This window comes from Ziziphus jujuba, chromosome 1, assembly GCF_031755915.1.
Source record: "Ziziphus jujuba cultivar Dongzao chromosome 1, ASM3175591v1".
Classification (NCBI taxonomy): Eukaryota; Viridiplantae; Streptophyta; class Magnoliopsida; order Rosales; family Rhamnaceae; genus Ziziphus; species Ziziphus jujuba.
Window position 1 is genome coordinate 6,860,514 of NC_083379.1, and position 22,996 is coordinate 6,883,509.

The 22,996-nt window shown below is 33.1% G+C and overlaps 3 protein-coding genes and 1 long non-coding RNA gene across 8 annotated transcripts; 2 read left to right on the plus strand and 2 right to left on the minus strand.

The window, feature by feature from the left end:
- Positions 1–5,740: 5,740 nt before the first annotated feature.
- Positions 5,741–10,877, minus strand: LOC107413816 (pentatricopeptide repeat-containing protein At1g09900). 3 transcript variants are annotated; one of them, XM_016021877.4, is made up of 2 exons: positions 7,722–10,877; positions 5,741–6,342 (listed from the first exon to the last, which is right to left on the minus strand). In XM_016021877.4, exon 1 carries the CDS (start codon positions 10,360–10,362, stop codon positions 7,825–7,827), a length of 2,538 nt encoding a protein of 845 aa, XP_015877363.2. In that variant the 5' UTR covers positions 10,363–10,877; the 3' UTR covers positions 5,741–6,342; positions 7,722–7,824. The 3 variants fall into 3 exon arrangements, with proteins under 3 accessions (XP_015877363.2, XP_015877355.2, XP_015877347.2); XM_016021869.4 differs by having other exon boundaries at positions 5,741–6,358; XM_016021861.4 differs by lacking the exon at positions 5,741–6,342 and adding an exon at positions 6,790–7,380.
- A 1,681-nt stretch (positions 10,878–12,558) lies between these two features.
- On the plus strand, positions 12,559–17,494 carry LOC107413905 (putative hydrolase C777.06c). 3 transcript variants are annotated; one of them, XM_016021962.4, is made up of 10 exons: positions 12,559–12,870; positions 13,090–13,225; positions 13,771–13,898; positions 15,471–15,618; positions 15,711–15,816; positions 15,994–16,052; positions 16,352–16,387; positions 16,468–16,577; positions 16,837–16,898; positions 17,213–17,494. In XM_016021962.4, exons 1-9 carry the CDS (start codon positions 12,560–12,562, stop codon positions 16,892–16,894), a joined length of 1,092 nt encoding a protein of 363 aa, XP_015877448.3. In that variant the 5' UTR covers position 12,559; the 3' UTR covers positions 16,895–16,898; positions 17,213–17,494. The 3 variants fall into 3 exon arrangements, 2 of the variants coding, with proteins under 2 accessions (XP_015877448.3, XP_024926428.1); XM_025070660.3 differs by lacking the exon at positions 16,837–16,898; XR_003054820.3 differs by lacking the exons at positions 16,468–16,577; positions 16,837–16,898; positions 17,213–17,494 and having other exon boundaries at positions 15,711–15,862; positions 16,352–16,385.
- Positions 17,495–17,803: 309 nt separating this feature from the next.
- LOC132802723 (uncharacterized) lies at positions 17,804–18,467 on the minus strand. Its single transcript, XR_009637835.1, has 2 exons — positions 18,342–18,467; positions 17,804–18,257 (listed from the first exon to the last, which is right to left on the minus strand). It is a non-coding gene; the product is annotated as an uncharacterized LOC132802723 (long non-coding RNA).
- Positions 18,468–18,658: 191 nt separating this feature from the next.
- LOC107413941 (uncharacterized) lies at positions 18,659–21,060 on the plus strand. Its single transcript, XM_016022006.4, has 3 exons — positions 18,659–19,131; positions 19,794–19,859; positions 20,363–21,060. The coding sequence occupies exons 1-3, from the start codon at positions 18,958–18,960 to the stop codon at positions 20,864–20,866; spliced, it is 744 nt and encodes a 247-aa protein (XP_015877492.2). The 5' UTR covers positions 18,659–18,957; the 3' UTR covers positions 20,867–21,060.
- Positions 21,061–22,996: the final 1,936 nt, after the last annotated feature.

A 22,996-nucleotide genomic window follows, 5' to 3' on the forward strand; every position in this document is an offset into this window, starting at 1 on the left:
CACCTCAAAAAAAAAAGAAAAAAAAAATGATGATTGAAAGAAATGCATGATCACCGCAAGCACACGCTTGCTTACCTGGAAAGATGTTTTTGGTTAATGTTGTATGGTGGTGCCTCTCTTTGTCCCCACTTTTATATTATTCTTCCTCATTTCTTTTTATTTATTTATATATATAAATCCATTTACTTTGTTTTTCTGTTTATTTAGAGGCTGTATAATCCTTTTTCGTTTGTGATTGTAAATGGACTTGTTCCCCCTTCATTCTTTGAATCTTGATATATATAGTTGCCAATTAAAAGTAATAAATCAGTATTAATATTAATGGGAATGAGGGGCTATAGAATTAGTATTATATGACAAAGGGAGGATTTTAATTTGTGAGCCTAAAGTTCTAATTTGTTATGAGTTTTATTATTGTTATAAAGACAAATGTATTTATAAAGTAATATAATATTTGCTTTACATATGAAAAGCATAAAGATCTTGTGCCATTTTATTTATTTGTTTTTACTTGTTTGTTCTAAAGACCAAATGGAGACTCTTAAGAGTCCATTTTGCTGTGCCTAATGAAATTAAGCATATATATATATGTACATATGAATATATGAGCTTTAACTTTTCACAGAAAGTCATTATATATATGTGACATATATAAAAGTAAGCTAGCTAATATTCAGTAACTCAAAAAAACAAATGAATAAATTTAGAAAATTTTCATTTAAACCTTTTGGATTTTATCATAATTACATTTAAATTTCATATTTTTTAAAATTTTGTCGTTAACTATCCTTTAGCTTTTTTCTATATATATAAAAACAAACTGATTTATTAATGTTTATTATTTTATTTTAATAGTTAAAAGTCAAAATAATATTAAAAATATGTTTTTTTTTATAATTGACTAATATTGTGAAAATATAATTATATGAAAATATAATTATTACCCTTTAACTATTAAAATTCAGTGGGGAAAATTAATAAATGAGTGGCGAAAAATAGCAAACGAGTGGCTAGTGATATTTTTTAAAAGTGTGACAACTAAGTGTAATTAAAGCAAAATTAAGAAAGTCTAAATAAAATTTTCCACATAAATTGAAAATTAAACCGCCTAAAGGTGTTAGGGACAAAGAAGAAAAGAAAAAGAAAACCAAAAAAAAGGTGGTGGTGGGTATTTGTTCAACATCAAAGATTTGTTGTCTAGTATTTTTGTGACACTGAATTTTGTGATAAAGTTTGTTGAGCACGTAAATATAATATATATAGATATATATATATATTATGTATTCGTTAATGAATGATCGATTTTTGAAAAAGGAAACACCTCTTAGTGGAGGGGAAATGATTGAAGTGGAAGGGAAAATAGAGTGCAAAGAGGAAGTATCTTTCACGTACTAATCATAATTTTATCTCTTTCACTTTTGTTTTGCACACCTCCTAATTGTTTTTGGAATTCTAAGAACCTTTTTTCTTTTTTTCTTTTTATTTTTATTTTTTAATAAAGGCAGACAGAGGAAGCATGTGAGTTAGTGGATATATATTTATTTAATGTTTTAATTGGTTGGAATACATAGCTTGAAAGTGTTGTTAAAAAAATTTGTAAGTCAAAATTCAATTAGGGTAATATATGGTACTATTAGCTAGGAAGAAATATTAATTTATGGATGATACAAATGGATATACTAGCTTCTTCACCAAAAATTAAAATAAAAAAATAAAAAAAATAATAATAATAAAAAAAAAGCTTCTTCACTTTTATTTTTCTTTTTCTTTTCCTGATGTCTTTTAGATTTTGGGTTTGAAAAAACTGGTTGCCTCTTGGACCACCTGTTTTTCTAATCAAGCACACATAGCTAAGCTAACAAGCTATATAATAATATGGCTAAATATTTGACTATATATGCACGCCTTCTACCCCGGCCCCTACACCATGCTTCCCTCTCTACTGTATATCATTGAATTTTCTAATTGATTTGACTTTTGCCCAAATGGTAAATTAAGTAATTAATTATTGTTCTTTTGTCTTCATATTGAAAAATGATTTATACATATGTTCATGGTTAAACAAAAGAATTTAGCCCCCCACCCCAAGTATCTATTCATTCAAAAACCTCTTTAATTTCAATTATTGATCATAGTTTCCTATGCTCTAAAAAGAAAAACATAAATAGAAAAAAAAAAAAAAAATATATATATATATATATATTATAACCCTTTTAATTATATGACACGTGTACAAGTAGAGGTCATATGCATGAAGAATCTTTGTAATTACACCGGGTAGTACCAATTAATTAGCTCAATCAAACTTTTTGAGAATGCTCTGCTCCAGGACGTCATTGATGCTAATTGGTCAAGCTCAATGGAAATGCATGCATTAAACACCGACTAAATAAAGTAGGAGAACCTAGTACTATATGTATGACCTAACTGGGGTCCATTAAGCTCCCATTTCCTATTAACCCAAAAAAAAAAATAATAATAATAATAATTTATATAAATCAGCCCGACTCACATGCTCTATATAGGAATATATATATATATATATATATTTCATATATAAGCACAAAAATGCTAAAACGAGCCTTAAGTATATTTCCTCAACAAATAAAATCAAATTGGAAGATGACAAAAGTTTTTGCCAACAAGCTACATATATCTATAATGTACATGTATTTTATGTAGAATAATTTGCATATTCCAAGGAAGAATATAACAGCATAAAGACAACAAAGACATGTTGATCTGTATGACATGCCCATGAAGATTATTGCACTTGGCATATACACACACGCGTATACACATGCATACATGGTCTTGAGAAAATATCTCTAAATCGGTTTATAATTTTCTGAAGTATCTCGAAGAAACTACATATATATACACACATACAACATGTGGCTTTGGGACAGAAATTAATAAGAATGTTTCAGTGAGGAATACTATGAACAACTTATATATATATATATATTTGATAATTTTACTGGGACAGATATATTATATATTTATAATAATACTATGATGAGGACTAATGATTGTTGCTTGATATGGAATGCGGGTGGGAACAGCGAAGTAGCTGTTATTGATAAAGGTGCCAAATGGGCAGGTGAGGCAATGGATGGTTGATACCTGAACAGGGGACAGGGCATGCCGGAAACTGATTAAATTGACATCGAATATGCTTTTATATGCTAATATCTTCCCCTCTCTACTCTACTTTACAACACTGGTCATCATATTAATTTCACTCTTCCAACCAAATACAATCATCATTAATATTCAACACAGAACCATCATCATCACTGCCGTTCTTGTTTAATTTATTATTATTATCTTTTGCTCTTCTTGTTGAGTACCAACAGAACATACAAGAGAGTGATTCTGGCACTGCCAAGACAGTTCAGCCTTCAGAGCAAATCCCAGTAGTATGGAAACTTTAGAATATGCTTCATTTTATAAACAACTTGAATATAATATATGTAAAGACGTTATTTATTAATCTGAAAGAATGTCCACCCTACTCACCTCCAAAAGTTATCGTCTGCTAGCTAGCTGCTTGTAATTGTGTTGGGGTCCAAAACATGCTAACTCATAAACATATATCAACAGCTTTTTGTGCTGAGAGAAAGGGGAACATGTTTATTAGAAAACTTGTTGAAAATAGTGAAAAAAAAAATATATATATATATATATATATATATATTGGGGGGGAATTAACAAATTGATTCTTTTTATTTTATTATTTGGTGAATATGAGCTCTCCCCCGCCCCCTCCTTTGAATAATCCATTTTTATTGATTTTATTATTAAATGTGTGATGTATTATGTGGAATCGTTAAAATGGTTTTTGACTCATAGCTATGGCTAAGGAGATCTTGGAGGATGAATGAGACACATACAAACACACACACACACACACACACACACACACTCGTCAGCAAATGAACATCGTGTCCTAGCCTTGCCATAATTTATCATTTTACTTTTAGTCCTCACTTAATGAGGCTCTCTTTACCTTTCAAATCATTTAAAATTATTTTTCCATATATCTTCCAGTTCTATATCTATATATACATGCAATTATTATATTCCTCAATACCATAACTTTTCCTTTTTTTGGATCATACATAATTTCTGCCATTATAGCATATAACTAATCTAGTATAGCATATAAGTATTCCTGATTGGATTCAATATTGGTCAAAGTATATATCATATGGAAACATGAAAAGCAAACATGTTTTTAGCATGCAGGGTAGAGATACAAGATTTCCTAGCAATTGTCAAAGTTACTGGGTTTGCTCTCCCATATTTATGTTGGAAAGGAAAAAAACCCAAGTTGAAGAAGTTTCTGCACCGTGATTTTTTGAAACTTAAAAAGAAGGTCACCATTCTCATCATTGAGTTGGTGTTGTCATCTGCTTACGCATCAAGCATATTATGGCCAAATTAAGCATGGAAACTAATTATTTTCAGGCACAAAAAAATCTCAAAAAGGCGGTGGAAGAAAATATATATCTAGAAAAAGAGTTTGACTCCAAAAAATACAAAGTAAAGAGAGTTGGTGATGAATGATGCATGATTATTTCTAGAAAACAGTGTAAATCTGCAATAATTCATCATCTATATGGTTCATCATCTAGGTACACATTCATTAGAAACCAACAACATTATATACTCTTCCAAAAGTACATATATATATATATATATACCAGACAGACAATAGTATTGCAACCTTGTCCCAAGAATATTTAGGCCATATATAAATTACGACAAGTAAAGTTCAATACTAAGACGTACAATATAGATGGGCATCAAGGAGATTATTCTACTATTATTATTATTATTATTTTTTTGTGGTAATGAAATTATTGTACTATTATTGCATATATATATATATATATAAAGATAAGATTTGTAACAGCATCCTATTAAGTATAGACTATATAGTATATATATGCATGCATGGCTGCTTTTCCTTTCCTTGACATGCATGCAATTCCAAGAATCTTATACTTGGCTAAAGGACTTTGGACTCTTATCATATGACTTCTTAGTTTTCAATGAGATGAGATAACAAATTTACCTCTTTTGCCACCAACATTTCACCGCCTAGTTGTTCTTTTTCTTTGAAATTTCGTTTTCGACACCAGGTAAGAATGGGGCCGGAGGAGAACAATCTAGCTAGCTAGTTGATTTCTAAAGGGAATTTATATATATTTTGATTGTAAGGAAAACATATGACAACTATTGAATTAGTGATTAGTACTAGAATTCGAATTTAGTCAAGAAATAAGAGAATTAATGCAATTCTTAATTTAAAACGTAATAAACCTTTGGCATAAGAATCTATGTTCATGTAGCAACAAAATGGGCTGGGGTGCATTTACATGTGAATTCCCCATGTAACATTTTGAAAAGGGGTTCTTCCATTAGAGTAAATTTCCCAAGTAATTCCCCAAGAAATAAGCAAGGGATAGATATTTTCATGTGTATATATATATATATATGATATTATTCACTAATCATTTAAACATCCTCCAGATATGATTGATCAAGTTGTCAAGTTCGCTTTCTTTTTTGTGTGTGTGTGTGTGTGGGGGGGGGGGGTGGTGTGGGAGGACAGTGTGGGTGGTGGTGGGGAAGTATAAACCGAGAAAAATGAAATGTTAGAACAGACTTCAATAGTCCACAGCTATTCTGAATTAATAAGTACAGAAAAGTTAAGAACAAAGATTAGTCATCATGCAATATTATTCTTGATTAAACAAAGATTATTGAATAACAAATAATGGAATGCATTTGAAAGTGGGCAGCTAGGTACGTAGGTCGGCCACGACGCAGACATGTTATATGGTTCCATATGGTTTCTTTCAACATTTAACAAAGAAGGAAAAATACACTCCCTTTTTTTCTAAACTCTTCCTCCAAAAATATGCAAAAAAATAAGTGTTAAAGCCCCACCATTAATTTTCCACCTACCGTTGCCGTTATTTTCTTTCTCAATTATTCCAGATTGTGCATGTTTGGTTTGGTCCCTTTTCATAAACAAACAAAGCAAAGTCCCTTTTTTCATGGTCGACAAAGGCATGGTCCATTTTCACTGGTGTTTGAGGGAGATGTATAGAATCGAACAGCCACTGAAAGCCCTTACCTTCGTATTTGACGAAGGTTGTATAGCCAGTAATGCCTCTGAAATCTCATGCCATGTACCTCACTTAAGCCACTCGTAGCGATCCGCTTGAAAATATGACCACTTTTCGTTGGTCTGAGAAAACTCCAGAGTTTCTCTATCAACTTCCAACAAATAGTTGTGGGAAATTTAGTACCCAAAAGCTAGGCAACCTGCATATTATTTCCGCTGTAAAGATTGAAAGTTGTAGCTGCATTAATGATGGAGAGCATATGGTAAAGTTTTCACATGGCATTGCAAGTTTAGAGGGGACATTCCTACAACAAATGAAAGGGTAGTCTGCTTTTGGCATCAGCAAAACCTGTTAGATTGTAACCAAAATAACATGCTTCCTTCTGTTGCTAAAACCAGACAATAAGACTCCATTAATATACCCTGTCAAACCACCAGATTCCAATCCTTCCACTACAAATGATACATAGAAATAATCTCTTAAGCAACTCTGTTAAATTTGTAATTAGTGTAAGCTTAGCAATATAGTTTAGATGATAACTAAAACTATATGATAACTAAAACTATATATGGACAAACTATAGTGTCATGCCTTTTCTTTTACCAGGCATCTTGTGTATCTAAGCAAGTATGATTGTATTTGAATATAGAAGCACGATAACCCACTATTTTTATAAATTTTCACGAGAGATCGAACATTATATATCCTTTAATGTTACAACACTTTCTCAAGGCAGCCTGTTAAAGCTTTAATCTTTCTTTTACAAAAAAGTAGGTACAAATACTCAAGGTTTAGAACAGTACAGGTGTACAGGTTGCTAAACCATGTCAATTGAACACCATTTTGTACACCATGTTGGCTACGCATCATCTAACCAATTTGCAAGCTGCAATACTTTTATCAGGGAGAAATAACAAATTCCTTTTCCATTATTTTGGTTTGTAATTCAGTTAATCTAATTTAAACTCTTGAAACCAAAAATGCAGAATTTGCATATCAGCAATCTCCTGTTTTTCTCTGAGCTATGCTGGCAATGACCAAGCCTAAGCACACAATCTCCCCTATATAATAACTAGAACCCCCGAAGGAATGCAGCTTCACAAGCTAGTTATAACCAGATAAGCAGCTTTTAAACATAATCACCCAAAAAGCTGTTATCAACCAGGTATTTTCTATTCCATTTCGAGCTCTATAAGGACGTACATCATCATTGCTGATGTCTCACAGAAAAAGGTTTCTGAAAAAAAGAAATTTCAAAATGAGTATGAAGCATGAATGCCATTTTCTGTTTTCGTCTTGTGAAATAAACATAGTCAACTCGACATATAAACCACAACTAAATACAAAGGAAAACCCAAACGAGCATGAATATATTAGAAGTGAAGGAAAAAAGACAAGAAAATTCACAGTGAACTAATGGACAAAGAATGTTTAGAGATCATAAGAGTAGGAAATGAACTCTACTGCACAAGATGAGAAAAGGAAAAAAATAAATGACTAAACTAAATGCAGCAGGATTCTCCATATAATGCAGAAAACTAAGATAGAAAATCAGTGGTAGAAATAATAATCTCTTACCACGATGAAGCCCTTGAAAACAGAGTTTGAATAGCACAGATGATTGAGGGAAAAACTGATGTCTCATCCTTAGATTATAATTCCCTGTTGGCCTTGCGTATGCTCATGCTGCTGGGGGAGATAAACATCCACGCTCTACAAACCTTAACATAAGGCTATCAGCCTCCTTTGAGTTTCCTTCTGACATCAGTCTTTTACTCACCTTCTCACATAACTTTAAATCAGGAATCAAATTTCGACTGAACATTCTACTAGCCACTCTATAAGCTGACAGAGGAAACCCTTTGCTCAAATAACTATCCATAAGAACATGACATGTATTAGCATCAATTCTTGAAGCTGTTCTTAATACCTTACCCAAAAGTTTTTCAGCCTCCTCAAGATTTCCAATATTGCAAAGCTTCTCAACAACTTGATTATATGCTGTTCGGCACATTTGCCTTGAAAGCATTCTTTCTAATAATTTCAACAAATCATCCACCCGACCCATCAGACAATACCAATGGATAACCGTCCTGTATGTCACAGGAGAGGGATCCAAACCCTTCCCCAGCATCTTCTTAGTAAGTTCAGTTGCCTCTTCTATTCTACCTTTTCTTCCCAATGCATTGATGACTGTTGTATATGTGACTGTGTCAGGATGTTTGTTGATAAGATACATGTCATCAAGCAATGACAAAGCGGCCTCTAAGTCATCCTTTTGACAATATCCATGAATAAGAGTGGTAAAATTGACAACATTAACAGCACACCCTTTGTTCAGACACCACTCAAGAAACCTTTTAGCCTCATCCATTTTCTCCTCTCGGCAAAGAGACTGAATAAATAAGTTTATGTCAACTGGGGTTGGAGAAAACCCCTTTTGAACCATCTCTTTGACCAGCTCACAGGCCTCGACCAACTTACCCTCCCTACGCAATCCATGCATCACAGCACTATAAGTTATGGCATTTGGAGTCCACCACTCTTCCTCACTCATATCCATCATCTTTCTTGCCTCCATAGCGTTCCCACTCTTGCAAAGCCCATTTAATAAGGCTGTATACGATATAGTATTTGGCTTACACCCATGCTTGCGCATCTGGTGAAGCATCTTTTTAGCCTGATCCACCTGCCCGAGCCGACAAAACCCATCAAGAACAGTAGTGTAGGTTACAACATCTGGAATGCAACCCTTTGAGAACATCTCACTCACAATTTCTTTTGCCATGTCTATCTTACCCTCCTTACAGAATGAGTGAACTATTGCACTATAACCAACCTTATCAATACGAAATCCCCTCTCTTCAGCTTCCCTTAATAATTCAAGCGCATCATTTCCATGTTCATGCTTGGAAAGCATATGGATAAGATTATTATAAGTAACCTGATCAGGTAATAATCCTCCATCCTTCATCTTCCCCATTAATTCCCTGACTTCTTTCATCCTTTTTTGCTTACAAAGAAAACCCATTACAGTATAGTAGCTAACTTTATCTGGGGAGCAACCCTTAGGTGGCATTTCAGCAATCAGCTCCATGGCATCTTCAAACCTATGCACTTGACAATACCCTTTTATCAGGCAGTTATAAGTGACAACATTTGGTCCGATGCCAACAATTTGCATGCGTTCCAAGAACCTCAATGCTTTTTCCAATTTATTCCCCATCACCAAAACATGAACCGCAGTGTTACATATGGACAGATTGGGTTCAACCCCTGCCTTTTGCATCAAGGTTAAAACCCGCATTGCATTCCTTAACTTGCCTGCTCGGCTATATGACACCATCAGATAACCAAATGCTTCAGGTGAGCGCCAAATTCCTCTACGGGCCATGAGCCGCAGAACCCTCTTAGCACCCTGACATAACTTAGTCTTACTGAGGACCTCAAGCATAGTATAGTACACAATAGGGTCGTGTCGATATCGCCATTGCCGATCAGCCCAATAAAAAAATTTCAAAGCAACTCGTTCATCAGCCTGAGACTGCAAAACAGCAGAGACCTGCCTGGGCTTGAGGCTTCTTAACAAGTGTCTTAATTCCCCTTCCAGCTTTGGGTTCCAACTCGACCTAAGTTCAATTAACCTACAAATTTCTCTCACCAGAGGGTGTCTAAAGTCCTCCTCATCTCCGTCAAATGTCCTAACATCTTTTTGTTCACTATTCCTATTAAACGAACTCAACACTAAAAAATCATCATTATCACTACCATCCTCTCCTTCTTCATCATCACTGTTATCAGAGTCCTCAACCTCATCAAAATTGTCAAAATTGGACCCTGGATTATATCCAGAGTCACCCTCAGGACATCCAAAGAAACTCCTATTCCCAGAATCCCCAGGACCCGTTTTCCTAAATCTATCATACCCATCATTGGCATTATGAACTCCATATTCTTTTACAGAATGAACTTCGAGTTCATTGCTACAACGAGAACCATGGCCACTTCTCGTACTAAATGATGAGAAAACCGCAACAACTCGATCAAATGTTAATGGACATGCAAAAAAATAGCCTATGGGTTTAGAAAAGGTCAGCCCTTTTCCATCGTAATCAATCTTAACGCCTTGAACACGCGCACCAAACCGAAAGAAACCATTCTTCTTGATAGGTCTGACTTGGGTTATACCAATTCTAATATAACTAAAACCAAACAGCATTTCAGGTTTAGCGGGAGAAAAGAAAAAAAAAATTGCAAGCTTAAACTATCTTAAATAGTTAAACTTAACAGGCAAGTTCAAATAGAAAGCATTAGAGAGAAAGCCAAAAACCACCCTCTGAAAGCCTTTACTCGCTTCTCTCTCTCTCTCTCTCTCTCTCTCTCCCCTTTTGATTTGTTGGTTGCTTTATTCCTCAATCTCTATTTGGAAGCCTCACTGCAAACCAGTAACAATTGGCAAAAAGTTAAAAAGCTTGGATTTTTAAATAAGCAAGACAGGCATAAAAATAAAGGAGATAAAGCAGAGAGGGCGTTGATGGGGTGGTGATTCCAGAGGCTGTAACACTGCGAATTGGCAATGGCATCTTCTCTCTCTCTCTCTATCCCCGATGCAGTAGCGATGGAGGCTGTTCTAGGTGGTGGAGGTATATGGGCTTTTGTTTTTCATTATTTCCAATGTGCCCAAGTTCGAATTTGGACTCGATGGAGGCGAGTGAATAAGGATTCGGAATCATTGGGCTCTCCCACGACGGACACACTTCCTTGGTTTTGGGTTAAAAAGCGTGCGCCTTTGAATTGTTACTTAACTAATAATAATAATAACAAAAAATAAATAAATAAAAGAAAAGAAAATATTTTTTTTTTGGCACTCTTTTTAGAGCAGTTTTTAGAAGAATACTCGAATAGAGAGCTCTAATTTAGAAAACTTCCAAAGTATCTGCTATGCTATTGTAAGAGACAATATAATACATGAACAAAAAATAAGTTTTTATTTTTTATAATTGAAGATGAAAAATTCAAACTTAAAACTTTGATTGAGAAAATAGTAATTTTGCTACTATTTATTTTAAGTAAAGCAAACATCATTTTTCTAGTGCAATTTCACACTTTATTATCATTACGAATCTGCCCCATTAGGTATGAATTTACCATTTCTGTGCATTTTGTTTTTTTACATATAGGTTTTGATGCTAGGCATTTCACTTATTCTCAATTCAATGCTTCATTTTTCTAAAGGTTTTGGTTAAAAGTAAAAAAGTTGTATGAATCTACCTTTTCTTTTCTTTTTGTGCTTAGAGTATGAATCTACCTTCACAAAAGAGAATTTTCACTTTAACTTTTTATACTTTAGTGTTAAAGTCTAGCATAGAAAATTCTTTTAACGTGCCCCAACTTCAATACTCCACATAAATAGAACCTTATGGTAGGCTTCCAATCAAAATCATTTTGTATACCTCTTTGGCATACAAATCAAAATCAAAATCATTATGTATACCGTTTTTTGTTTGACACTTTTTTGTTTTTTTTAATCTTTTATTTTGGTAAATTCTGTTGGAGGTTGCTCAGTACATGCTAAACTATCATTTGAAATAATAATATTATATATGTTAAAAATTTAATAAATTATTTATCAAATGATATATATTAAAATATTTTTTTATTAATATATTTACATAATTTAAATATGTACAAATAAATTTTTAAATAAATAAATAAATTTAAAAAAATAAAATAATTAAATATTAATATATTAATATATTATCATTATTTGTCCAATAAATTTAGTGCTTAAGTAGATAAGAGTATCGTTATTATTTTTGAAATTTTCGATGGTTCTGTCCGTTTCCAAAGATTAATTACAAGCAAAGCTGGATTTGATCATCATGTTCCATGCAATTTTTTTTTTTTTTTTTTTTTGGTAAAACTTATTCCATGCCTTCTGTCATTGAAAGAAAAAGGCTTCCATTTTAATTTTGAATAATGACCAAATTGTATTCAATTTGGATATTAGTCCAAAGACTATCTCTTTTAGACCGTAACAGAGGAGGACTACCAACATGACATGTTTTGCTATTAGCCAAAATAAATAAATAAATAAATAAAACAAAGATAATAAAACGAATTTATCGTTAAAAAAATAAAAATAAAATATTAATAATGATAATTAATAAATACCACCGATTTAAAATTTAAAAGGCGTGAATCTCGGTTTCAATCAGTGAGTTTGTCGCCACTGGCCGCCAAACAGCACCTGATTCGGCCTCCGCAGGAAAATAAAAATAAGTATAATAATAATAATAATAAAAATAAAATAATATTATAGCAGTTAGATATTGCCACGTAGAAGACCGTACAACGACCAAAACCGTGAGATTTCGCGGGTGGTCTCAAAATATATAAAGACCCCTCAGATGCAAATGTTTCCTTTTGTATCTCTCTCTCTCTCTCTCTCGCTCGCTCTGTGTCTATTTATTCCCAGATTCTCTCTGCGTACATACAGAGAGCACGGGAATCCAATGGCGGCCCAAAATCTCGCCGATAACGGAGACTTTCACGCCCCTTCGCCGATTGCCGCCGATGGTGATGCCAGATCGGCGCTCATATTCCTTGGCACCGGTTGTTCAAGCGCCATTCCCAACGCCATGTGCCTGATCCAGCCCTCCCATCCTCCCTGCTCCGTCTGCTCTCAGGCATTGTCCATCCCGCCCGAACAAAACCCTAACTATCGGTAAATGTCGCTCACTTGCATCACAGTTTCGGTCTCGAGTTATTTAACTTGTTCGGTTGGTGTGTGCCCCTTTTCTTTTTGTTTTTCATTTCTTTTTTTTTTTTTAAATGGAATAATTCTGATAGTAGATCTTCCATTGTGTTTGGTTGCTGAGATTGTTTTAAAAATGTTGATTTTACCTGGGGATATGATGCCTAAACGATCAATTTTGTTTTACAGGTGCAATACGTCGCTTTTGATTGATTATTGCCGAAGCGATGGTAACCACAGCTATGTGCTGATTGACGTCGGGAAAACGTTCAGAGAGCAAGTGCTTCGATGGTTTACTCGCTATAACATACCTCAAGTGGATTCCGTGAGTCTTCTTTATGAGGCCTCTCTGCCTCGAGCATTTACGACCAGTTAAAATTTTTAGAGCTGTGCTTCTTTCCAAAATCGATTTGTTGGTGAATTTTTTGCAATAATGCGGCTTTTTTTTTCGATGTTTGTGATCAAACTGATATTTAGCTCCTAGCCAAAGTTAAAAATGATTAAAAAGTGGGGGGGAGGGGAGGAACAAAAGTATTATTTGGGCGTCTTACGTCTATGCAAGAATACGCTTGCTCACCCAACTTTTTCCTAATCTTTACGGTCAACTGTTGATTTAATTGCAATGGGATAAACTCCCATTTGGCTATATATGCTTCTTTTTGTCCCTGAATATGAATAGTTGAGAGAGGATAGGATAACAGGTCGAGATTGGCAAGTGGTAGTTTTGTTTTATTTTCTCATTTTAAAAGAAATTTAATTGCTTGTTATTGTGGTTTAACTTTTGCTTTCCTTGCTTGTTATTGTGGTTTAGCTTTTGATTTCCTTGCTTGTTTATGAAAGTATATGAACTAATTTTTATATAAAATGCAGATTGTTTTGACTCATGAACACGCTGATGCAGTTCTTGGTCTAGATGATATACGTGCTGTTCAACCATATAGTGCTACAAATAGTATTGATCCCACTCCTATCTATGTAACCGAGTATGCTATGCAGAGGTACTTAATTTTGGATGAATGTGTATATGTTCATTTCACATGTCATTCGTTCACATGTCCTGATAAATCTAATAAGCATGAAAGATGTAACTGTATGATGCTTTGGTGTGCGGGAAGTAAATGATGATTAACTAAAAGGTGATTTTAGGAACAGTAAAGGTCTGTGTTGGGGAAACTGAGACTCTTTCCACCCTACTGCAAGGCCTCTGTCGTTTCTTTTTGTGCCCAACCATTCCTTTGTGGATCTCAAGAAGGAAATTGGATATATAGTTATCTTCAAGAGGATGTAAAATATATATATATATATATATATATATATATATTGTTTAAAAAAAAAAAAATGAAAGAAAGAAAGAACCTTCTGGACCTATGTTAATCAGAAAAAATATATCTCTTTCAGTTTTCATGTGTAAGTTCCTTTGTGCTCTTAGATTTAGGTCCCTTTTTTTTTTGGTAATTTAATATACATGTCCATGAAGCATCAAAGTAATGACCAAATAGTTCTTCCATAGGAACTCCCCTGACCTTGAGGGACCATGGTGATTTTTAAACAGAAGCATTTGCTGATGGTGAGCATTTCATGAGAAATAAAGGTGACCTCTATATTGGAGCTGTAAAACATAAAAGTGGAAGTATCCTTAAATATGAAGAGGCATTGATGCCCTTCCTTTCAGTAGACCAATGGAAATAAGCACCATTGGGAGGAAAAGGGCAGTCTCTTGACATGAGAGATGTGATTTGTAATATGCTTACTTTAAGGTTGGATCCTAAGATTGAACCTTGACTAAAAGCCTTGTGGCTGAAGTTGAGATACTACCTTGCAGTTAATGTTCCAAGATTAGCATTTGGAGGAATGGACTTATATATCATCTTTAGGTAGGTCTTAAGACTGAAGCTTCTGACTAAGACATCACTGTAGTGTGAACTAGTCTCGAGGTCAAATACTTGATCAATAGCTTTGTGGATATCAACCTTGGAAAAGTGCTATTCATGTATAAAGACCATTAAATATAGGCCTACAGATCCATTGCCAGATAGCCAGGCATTGACTACGATGTTAGGGCCTTCCTTGAGGTTCATTAGATTTTTGCCTTGGGTTCGCACTTTATGAGATACATGAAAAAACACTGAGGTTGGTTTTTCTAAAGTTGTTTCAGTTAGAGCTTTCGCTAGTGGAGCTACTCTTGTTAGCTTTTATAGAAGTTCAACATTTGAGTTTGACCTGGTTGACATTAAAAGCTACTAAAATATTAAAAAGCACCTTTCCAATGTAGTCAAAAGAAATACAGAAAAGAAAAACAATTAGCAAAGGCTTCTTCCTTTCAGAAAACTTTTTGTTCCATTCAGAAGCTATACCAAACGTAGGCTTGAATTGCCAGGTTGCTATGTCATCTAAGCTATATACTATTTCTTGAACCTCTGGTTTCTTAGTTGACTGCCTAAAGAGAATTGTATTTTACACAGTGATATGGATCACGTGCACTTAAGAGACATACGTCTAAAGTGTGAATTTGAGTCCTTCAGTTTTCTTTAACCATTATCTAATGTTTGTGGTCATTGTTCCTCAAACAGCTTAGCAGTTAAATTTCCTTACCTGGTCCAGAAAAAAATGAAAGAGGGCCAAGAAGTGAGACGAGTAGCACAGCTTGACTGGAGGATAATTGAGGAAAGTTACGAGAAACCATTTGTTGCATCAGGCATAAAATTTGTTCCTTTGCCAGTAAACTCTCCAATCTTTCTTAATTATGATATGCTTATGTACAATTCCTCATGTATCTTTTATTTTATTAATTCTTGTTTTCTGACTGTAAGGTTATGCATGGAGAAGATTATATCTGTTTGGGTTTTCTCTTTGGTGAAAAAAGTAGAGTGGCTTATATATCCGATGTTTCACGCTTTATTCCTAGCACAGAGAATGGCAAGTCTTACTAGCTCCTTGTGCTTGTGAGCATACATGAATATTTGTTAGTATTTATTTATTTTTATTATTATTATTATCTTGATATTTCTAATGAATACTATGTCAAATAGTACTGAACAAGGTCTACCATATGTGACATTACAGTTGTTTGTTAATGGACTTCGGTTTTTGCAGTCATTTCAAAAGGGGGAGATGGACAATTGGATCTTCTTATCTTGGATACGCTTTATAAGGTCAGCAGTGGAATTCTTTTATCTATATATATGTAATTGTACAAGTCCATCTACTGCCAGTTAGGACATCATACAATAAGTCATTGCATTGAGATTGTAAAATATTATTGTTGAATTTGTTAGCTAGAATTGTGATTTTTAATACCAAGGTTACTGCATTAGCTGGTATTATGATTTCTAATACCAAGGTGACTGCCATGTTTTCAGTTACTGTTCAAAATTTGCTTGGCATGTGTATGTTTTGTTTAATTTTCCAAACTATTGTCATAATTTTGTGCTTTGCTTTTATCTCATTTCAGAATGGATCCCATAATACTCACTTCTGCCTACCACAGGTTAGTTTCAAAATCTAAAAGTTATTTTAATCCACTCAATGGTCAAATACTGGTCATGTCACATCCATTGTATTTTTCAGACTCTTGATGCTGTGAAGAGGATATGTCCAAAACAAGCTTTGCTAATTGGTATGACTCATGAATTTGATCACCACAAGGACAATAAGTATCTTATGGAATGGTCTAGAAGGTACAAATGATTGAACCCCTCTTAAAAGTTTTGATTTTCCAACTGCTTCAGATGCACTTAAATGATAATTTACTTAATTTGGCTGTTGACTTGATGATTGATAATTGTTCATTTACTTACTCCTTTATGATCCTAGTTAATCGTTGTAAACTTAAGGACCAAATGAACCGGAGATAGTAGTTTTGTTTGCACTATCTACCATAAGTGGGAAAATAGTATAAGATAAGAAACTCATGTCAACTTTCTCATTGTTTGATAGGGAAGGAATACCTGTGCAGCTTGCTCATGATGGTTTGAGAATTCCTATACACCTATGATAAGGTGAGGATGTGTCTTTAGAACTTAAAACTGTCGTTTTGCAATTAGAATTATACATTCAGTATGCAGCACACTACAATCCATCTCCATGGAAATATTTTTGTGGCCTCCCTTTCTGCCTAAGCCAACACATAAGCGAATTGGTTACAAATCACTGTAATCAACGTTTAAATGAACTGGAAAGACAGATTATTTGATTGGTTCTTATCTGGATGATACTACTGTATATGTTGTTATATTTTCAAATATTATCAAGGTTGTGCAGATGATAAAGATCATAATGTTAATGAAAAATTCTCTGGTTTTGTTGCATGCAGGTAATATGTAGTTACGGCTGATACACACTATATTGGGTTTCCACCCCTCGTTGACGGGTGGAAACAAACACATTTGTAGTCTGAGTCACGGGTTATTTTCCGTGTGAATGGTTTAAGTAATGAAGAGTTAGAATTATGAACAGGGATTAGGTGCCATTAGTTACCAAAATAACATGCCATGAGGCAGATCGAATTTGTATTGCTATTCTCACAAAACATTGCTAGTGCGAGCCTCTGTAATATTTTTAAAGCTGATCAATCAATGCAATGATATTTTGAAAACTGGAGACTTTTAGAATTTTTTTGTTATGTGATAATGGTAAGTTAGCATATTGTTACTTTAAGCCTGACATTCTGTACGCATCCACCAATTGCCTATAGACCAAATGCTTGTAGAGATGAAACTTCAAATAAATATAGAAAAGGAAAATCGATGGTGGATTTGAAGGGTGGAAGAATTAGGTGGACATCAACATATTAATGCTAATATTTATGGAACTTGTTACTCATATAAGTTTGTTTTATTGGAAGTGCTATAAGTTCTGTCAGAAAAACCATCACTTTTTTTTTTTTTTTTTTTTTTGGGGGGGGGGGGGGGGGTGAACGAGAATAACTGCCAATTATATGTAAAATGAACTTAGTAACAAGCTGAAAATTAGGCAAATATGCAGAAAAGTACTTCCTTAACCCACTGAATTCTTTCCATTCGCTTTTCATTAGCAGTGGGAATCAGAAGCGTTTTCAAAATTTGGCAATTTTGACATCAGCCATTACGTTGTAAGTGCTTATATATGTTTTTTCATGTTGGGTTCCGGATGAGAATTACAGTAGTGATTCTTATTTCTCATTTTTCGAATATATTTGTTTCCTTTTGATTTATATATGACTCGAATCTATCATGAATGATATCTATCTATATATATAATGCAAATTAGGTTGTAGAATACCAGTCAAGTGTATTTCTTCATATGAAAGATGACTTCATTGCCTACGTGTTCCTCTCTCTCACCTATTTCTCAGCAGAAATAAAATTCTTCCGCAATGTCTGCAGAACAAAAATAAATAAATAAATAAATGGCAGTGTTTTCCTATCTTGCGTAATAATTGGGCTCAAAACTTTGTCTCTTACCATTCAGATTTGGAAAATTAGGAAAATGCTGCTGATGAAGAAAGCTTAACACATGCACAGCCCCGTCAAACTTCTTTAGGAGACCTGCTGATTGGTCTTTTTTCCCTTTTTTTTTTTTTAATTTTTTATGGATGTTGTTTTCTGTTGAATATGTCCAATATAATATAATTCCAAATCATCATCAGCATCTAGAAAATTAGTAGTCAAAACGCACATTACTGTTTGTTTCAAAGTCTTTGAGTATTTTCTTTTTGTTAATTTAGTCTAGCTCCAATATAAATCTATATAAAATACATATATTTCTGAAGGTCAAGAAGAAGCCAAAGAAGAACGGCCAAGTCTACATGACTTGGTGCAACTTCTCTACTTTCAGTTTCAAGTTTCTCCCAACCACCCCAGAAAAAATATTTTCTTTTCTTTCTTAAAGGGAACTTTCTAGTTCTGGTCGCATATGATTCAGCTACCTTTTGTTTTTCACTCTTCTCATCTCCTTAAAACTCGTTACTTTTAGAGAAAATAGAAAAAAAATAAATATTGAGAGAAGGAGCAAAGAAAATTACGAGGAACAGAATTAGAAAGAAAAGAAAAAGGAAAACAAGTGGGGAAGATATCATATATGGCTTGCTTTATGCCTTTCAACAATAGAAATTTGGATGTAAGCTTTTTTGCCTTCAGGCCAACAGTAGTACTTGTTGATGATCTTCTTGATGCGCTCAAACATTTGTCTCTTTGCACTGAGACTCTTGGTTGTGTTCAGAGTTCTTTGATTCAGAGCATCCATGGAAATATGGTAACATCATCAATTCCTTCTTTTTTTTTTTTTTAATTATTATTATTATTATTATTTTTTATTTAATGTTATCATCATCATTATTATTATTATTATGAATTTGACAACTTATTCAAGTTTAACAGTGCCAGGTACTGTTCATTTCTCTCTATTATTTTTGTTCCTCTTCGTTCTTAATTTTCCTTTCCCCTTCTATAACTTCACTATATATTGTTTTAAAACTTGAAAAAGGTGTCTGCTACATATTCTGCAAATTAGATGAGTGCTTATGTGGTAAACAAAATTAATTTAGAAAGGTAAATTGACCTTCCTATTATTCTTTTCGTGAAGAATCTAACTCTGCTACATCATATAAAAACTTTATTTGATCCATAGGGTATTATTACGATATGATCATTCATTGGTTATTATTTATTTTATTTTATTTTTTTTAATGAAGTTTACTTTCTTCAAAAGTAAAAGCAAAATCTTCATTACCTCGAAAGATCTTTATGCAGTTTAAATATCTGTAATACTTTGGCCATGTATATGTATTCCTGTCCTGTATTTGCATAATATTTCTATTATATTATATACAAATTTTGAGTATGGCATTGTATTATGGCCTTGTGCAGTCTAACTAATTAAGATAATAACTGGATTATTAATTATTACTACTTCAGATCATATGGTATGGAGCATGGCTCAAGAAATCTTCTGAGGACAAGGAGTCATTAACCGTAACCCTTGTAAGTTTTCTTATAATTATTACTGTTGCTTTTATTATTTCATTTTTCTTATGTTCTTTTACTTGTAAATTATTCGCAAATGTGATTTGCATAATTTATTTATGATACATTTTAAGGAGCATAGTGAACCACAGTAATTAAGACTGACGAATTATAGACAAAAATTCGAATAATTTATCATTTACAATAAGATCTTTCTATAATGGAGAAAATACCACTGTGTCAAACGATAGCCCATTTATATATTTATATGAGCAAGAAAGCTCTGACACAATATATTTAGACTTAGAAAGGTTACCTCTAAGTATGGATGTTTTATTAGAACAGATAGTTTTAAGTTTTAGCATAAAGTATATCATTATCTAAACAGAAGCATTTGGTGGGTTGGCCAGATTAATCTTTGAGTAACATATGTTAATGAGGCAGCATAAAATTATCAAGCTTGATGAGATCTTTTACCCCAAGATTCTCACAATTAATCAACCCCTCAAATTGTTTTCCAGATCTCAATGTTAAAAAATATATCAAGCATGGCAATCTTAGTAGAACATACCTTCTTTGATGCATATGCTGGAGAATCAAGGGATGGCTCCTCTGCTGCAAAATTCTACAGAGGTGACACAATCTCCATAAGCTTAGCAGTCCCTTCCTCAGGCGACTTTGATGATCTCTCCTATGCCTGCTTAGCGCTGTTCAAATCCCATTTCCTGAAGATGGATGGCGTATCTGCCGGAGTTTGCTTGAAATGCAAAACCACCAAGCCAACAATAGCTTGCTTTTACGTGTGGAAATCTCTCCATTCTTGTTACTCATGGATTCTGAGCAGAGACCTAAGGAAGTCAACGCTTCCCTATCTTGAACGCTTTGGTCTTGATATTAAGTATGACATTTTTCGGGTAGTGTATGTTAGTGGTGACAATGCACTAAATCTTCAATTCTTCTCTCCTCATCAAATGTTTGAACAAGAAGGAGACAGCAAAGAACCAAGGCGGATCATGCAAAACTGAAAAAGGAAAAAAATGGAAAGCTGCTCGGAATGTAGGCACACACACACACACACACACATATATATATATATATATAATTTTTTTTTTTATGGCCTTGTAAATATGATCATATGAAATGATTTGATTAGTTCTACCAACAAGATGAAGACATTCATGGACCATTTTGATTAAGCTAATCAGGTTGATTCGATTAATTTTGTGGAGATGTCGTTACATGATGAATTTATGGCACCAATTTTCACATGAGAAGACTAGCTCCACATGAAAATATATATGTATGTATGTATGTATGTATGTATGTATATGCATATGTACGTATGTATATAGTATGCTTATAAATATGACAAGTAATTAGGATATTTCAGGAGAGGGAATAGACACAAGAGAAAACCCTCTTCCTTCGTAACTCGAGGCTTTGTGAAAATTGTAAGCCAGGACCCAAATATATAATATGCATTTTACCCCTAAAAGAGACTCCAAGCATCACCAACACCAAATTACTTCCTTATCATTTTAGCTGACCCTACTTGTATTTGCCTGAGGAAGTATGATCAAAGTGGCAAACTTTTGAAGGATACCATTAAAAATTGTTGGGTGCCCATACATATTATGTACTTTCAAAAGGTTGTAAAAACCATCATTGTCTTCCAAGTTCAACAAAGCTTATCCCTTGTGTTCGAAAAAAGAGAATTTCAAAATGGATCCAAAAAAAATAAAATAAAATAAAATGAAAAGGAATTTCACATAAACAAATATGTTTCAACTTTGAAAGATTGGAGGCAAAGTGGCAAAACTAAGGGACCCATATTAACAAAGCTACAACATGATTATATATTCAAACCCCATGTTGTTGAATAAGTCATTACAAACATAGTATTCTTATGCCAAAAAAGGTGTTGCTTTTCATTCTCTATTTACTTTGTTATATATTTACCCAAAAAAAAAAATATATTTACTTTGTTATATTCTTTTTCCTTATCATAATATCTTGTACAAAGAAATCTGACCAGAATAAATATTTATATTATAAATATGTATATATACATTTATATACATGTTACGAGGGGAAACTTAAAAAAAAAAAAAAAAAAAAAAAAAAAACAAACTGAAGGACACAATTAATTTTATTCAATTGTTTCGGAAAATTATTGTGCATTGCAATATAGAGATCACAATTACCAATTTTCAAAAACTATGATTGATTTGAAGAAGAAAAAAAATATATTCTACTGACTTCTCATGTCGATTGTTAGTATTACAGGAAACAAGATCTCCTAGGTTCAAAACGTATATGAATACCTTTTTAAAATGAAAAGGAAAATATAAAAAGTAGATCCACTTTCCTTGAGTAATAGTCAAGATTCAACTCGAACCTAAAGTCACAATTTTTAGGTATATGTTTAAAATCGAAATCTTCACAATCAAATGACATGGAAAAATCAGTGTGAGAAATGGCAAAAATAGCATGAAAAAAAATATATAAATAAATAAAAGACACGTACAATTTAAAAATAATAATAATAATAATAATAATCAGAAAAAAGTATAATATTATTTATCATTTGATCATTAATTAAATCTATATATTAAATAATAATTTAAATAATTATTATTAAAAAATTGATATTTTAATCTAAAAAATAATAAAACAAATATTTCAATTACAATCGACTATAAAAAAATATGATGATAAATGGTGATAAATAATGAAATTAAAAAAAAAAATTAATCAATGCGGTATTTTATCTAGAAAGAGAAGAAGGCAATAACTAACGATAGTGTAGCTTAAAGGGGAATTGTGATTTGACTCCTACAAGCTCCACTATTGACTTAAACGGTCCCATGCCAAGAGTTTTTTTTTTTCCTAAAAAAAAAAAAAAAGGAAATAAGAGAAAACAAGTTAATAAGAAAAAAAGTTAATGTCAAATCTGCTTTTAATTAATCGGTGGAACTTAGTTAGACCAGTACAGGTTTTAAATGCATAGATTTGACAAGTAGATGTTTAACCAATCCACTAAATACGCCAATTTGACCACCCTTTGCTTTCCCTTTTAGTCTTTTTTTGTAATATTCTTTTTGTTCAATCTCAATCAAGAAAAGTAATTTTATTTTATTTTTCACTGTTTCAAG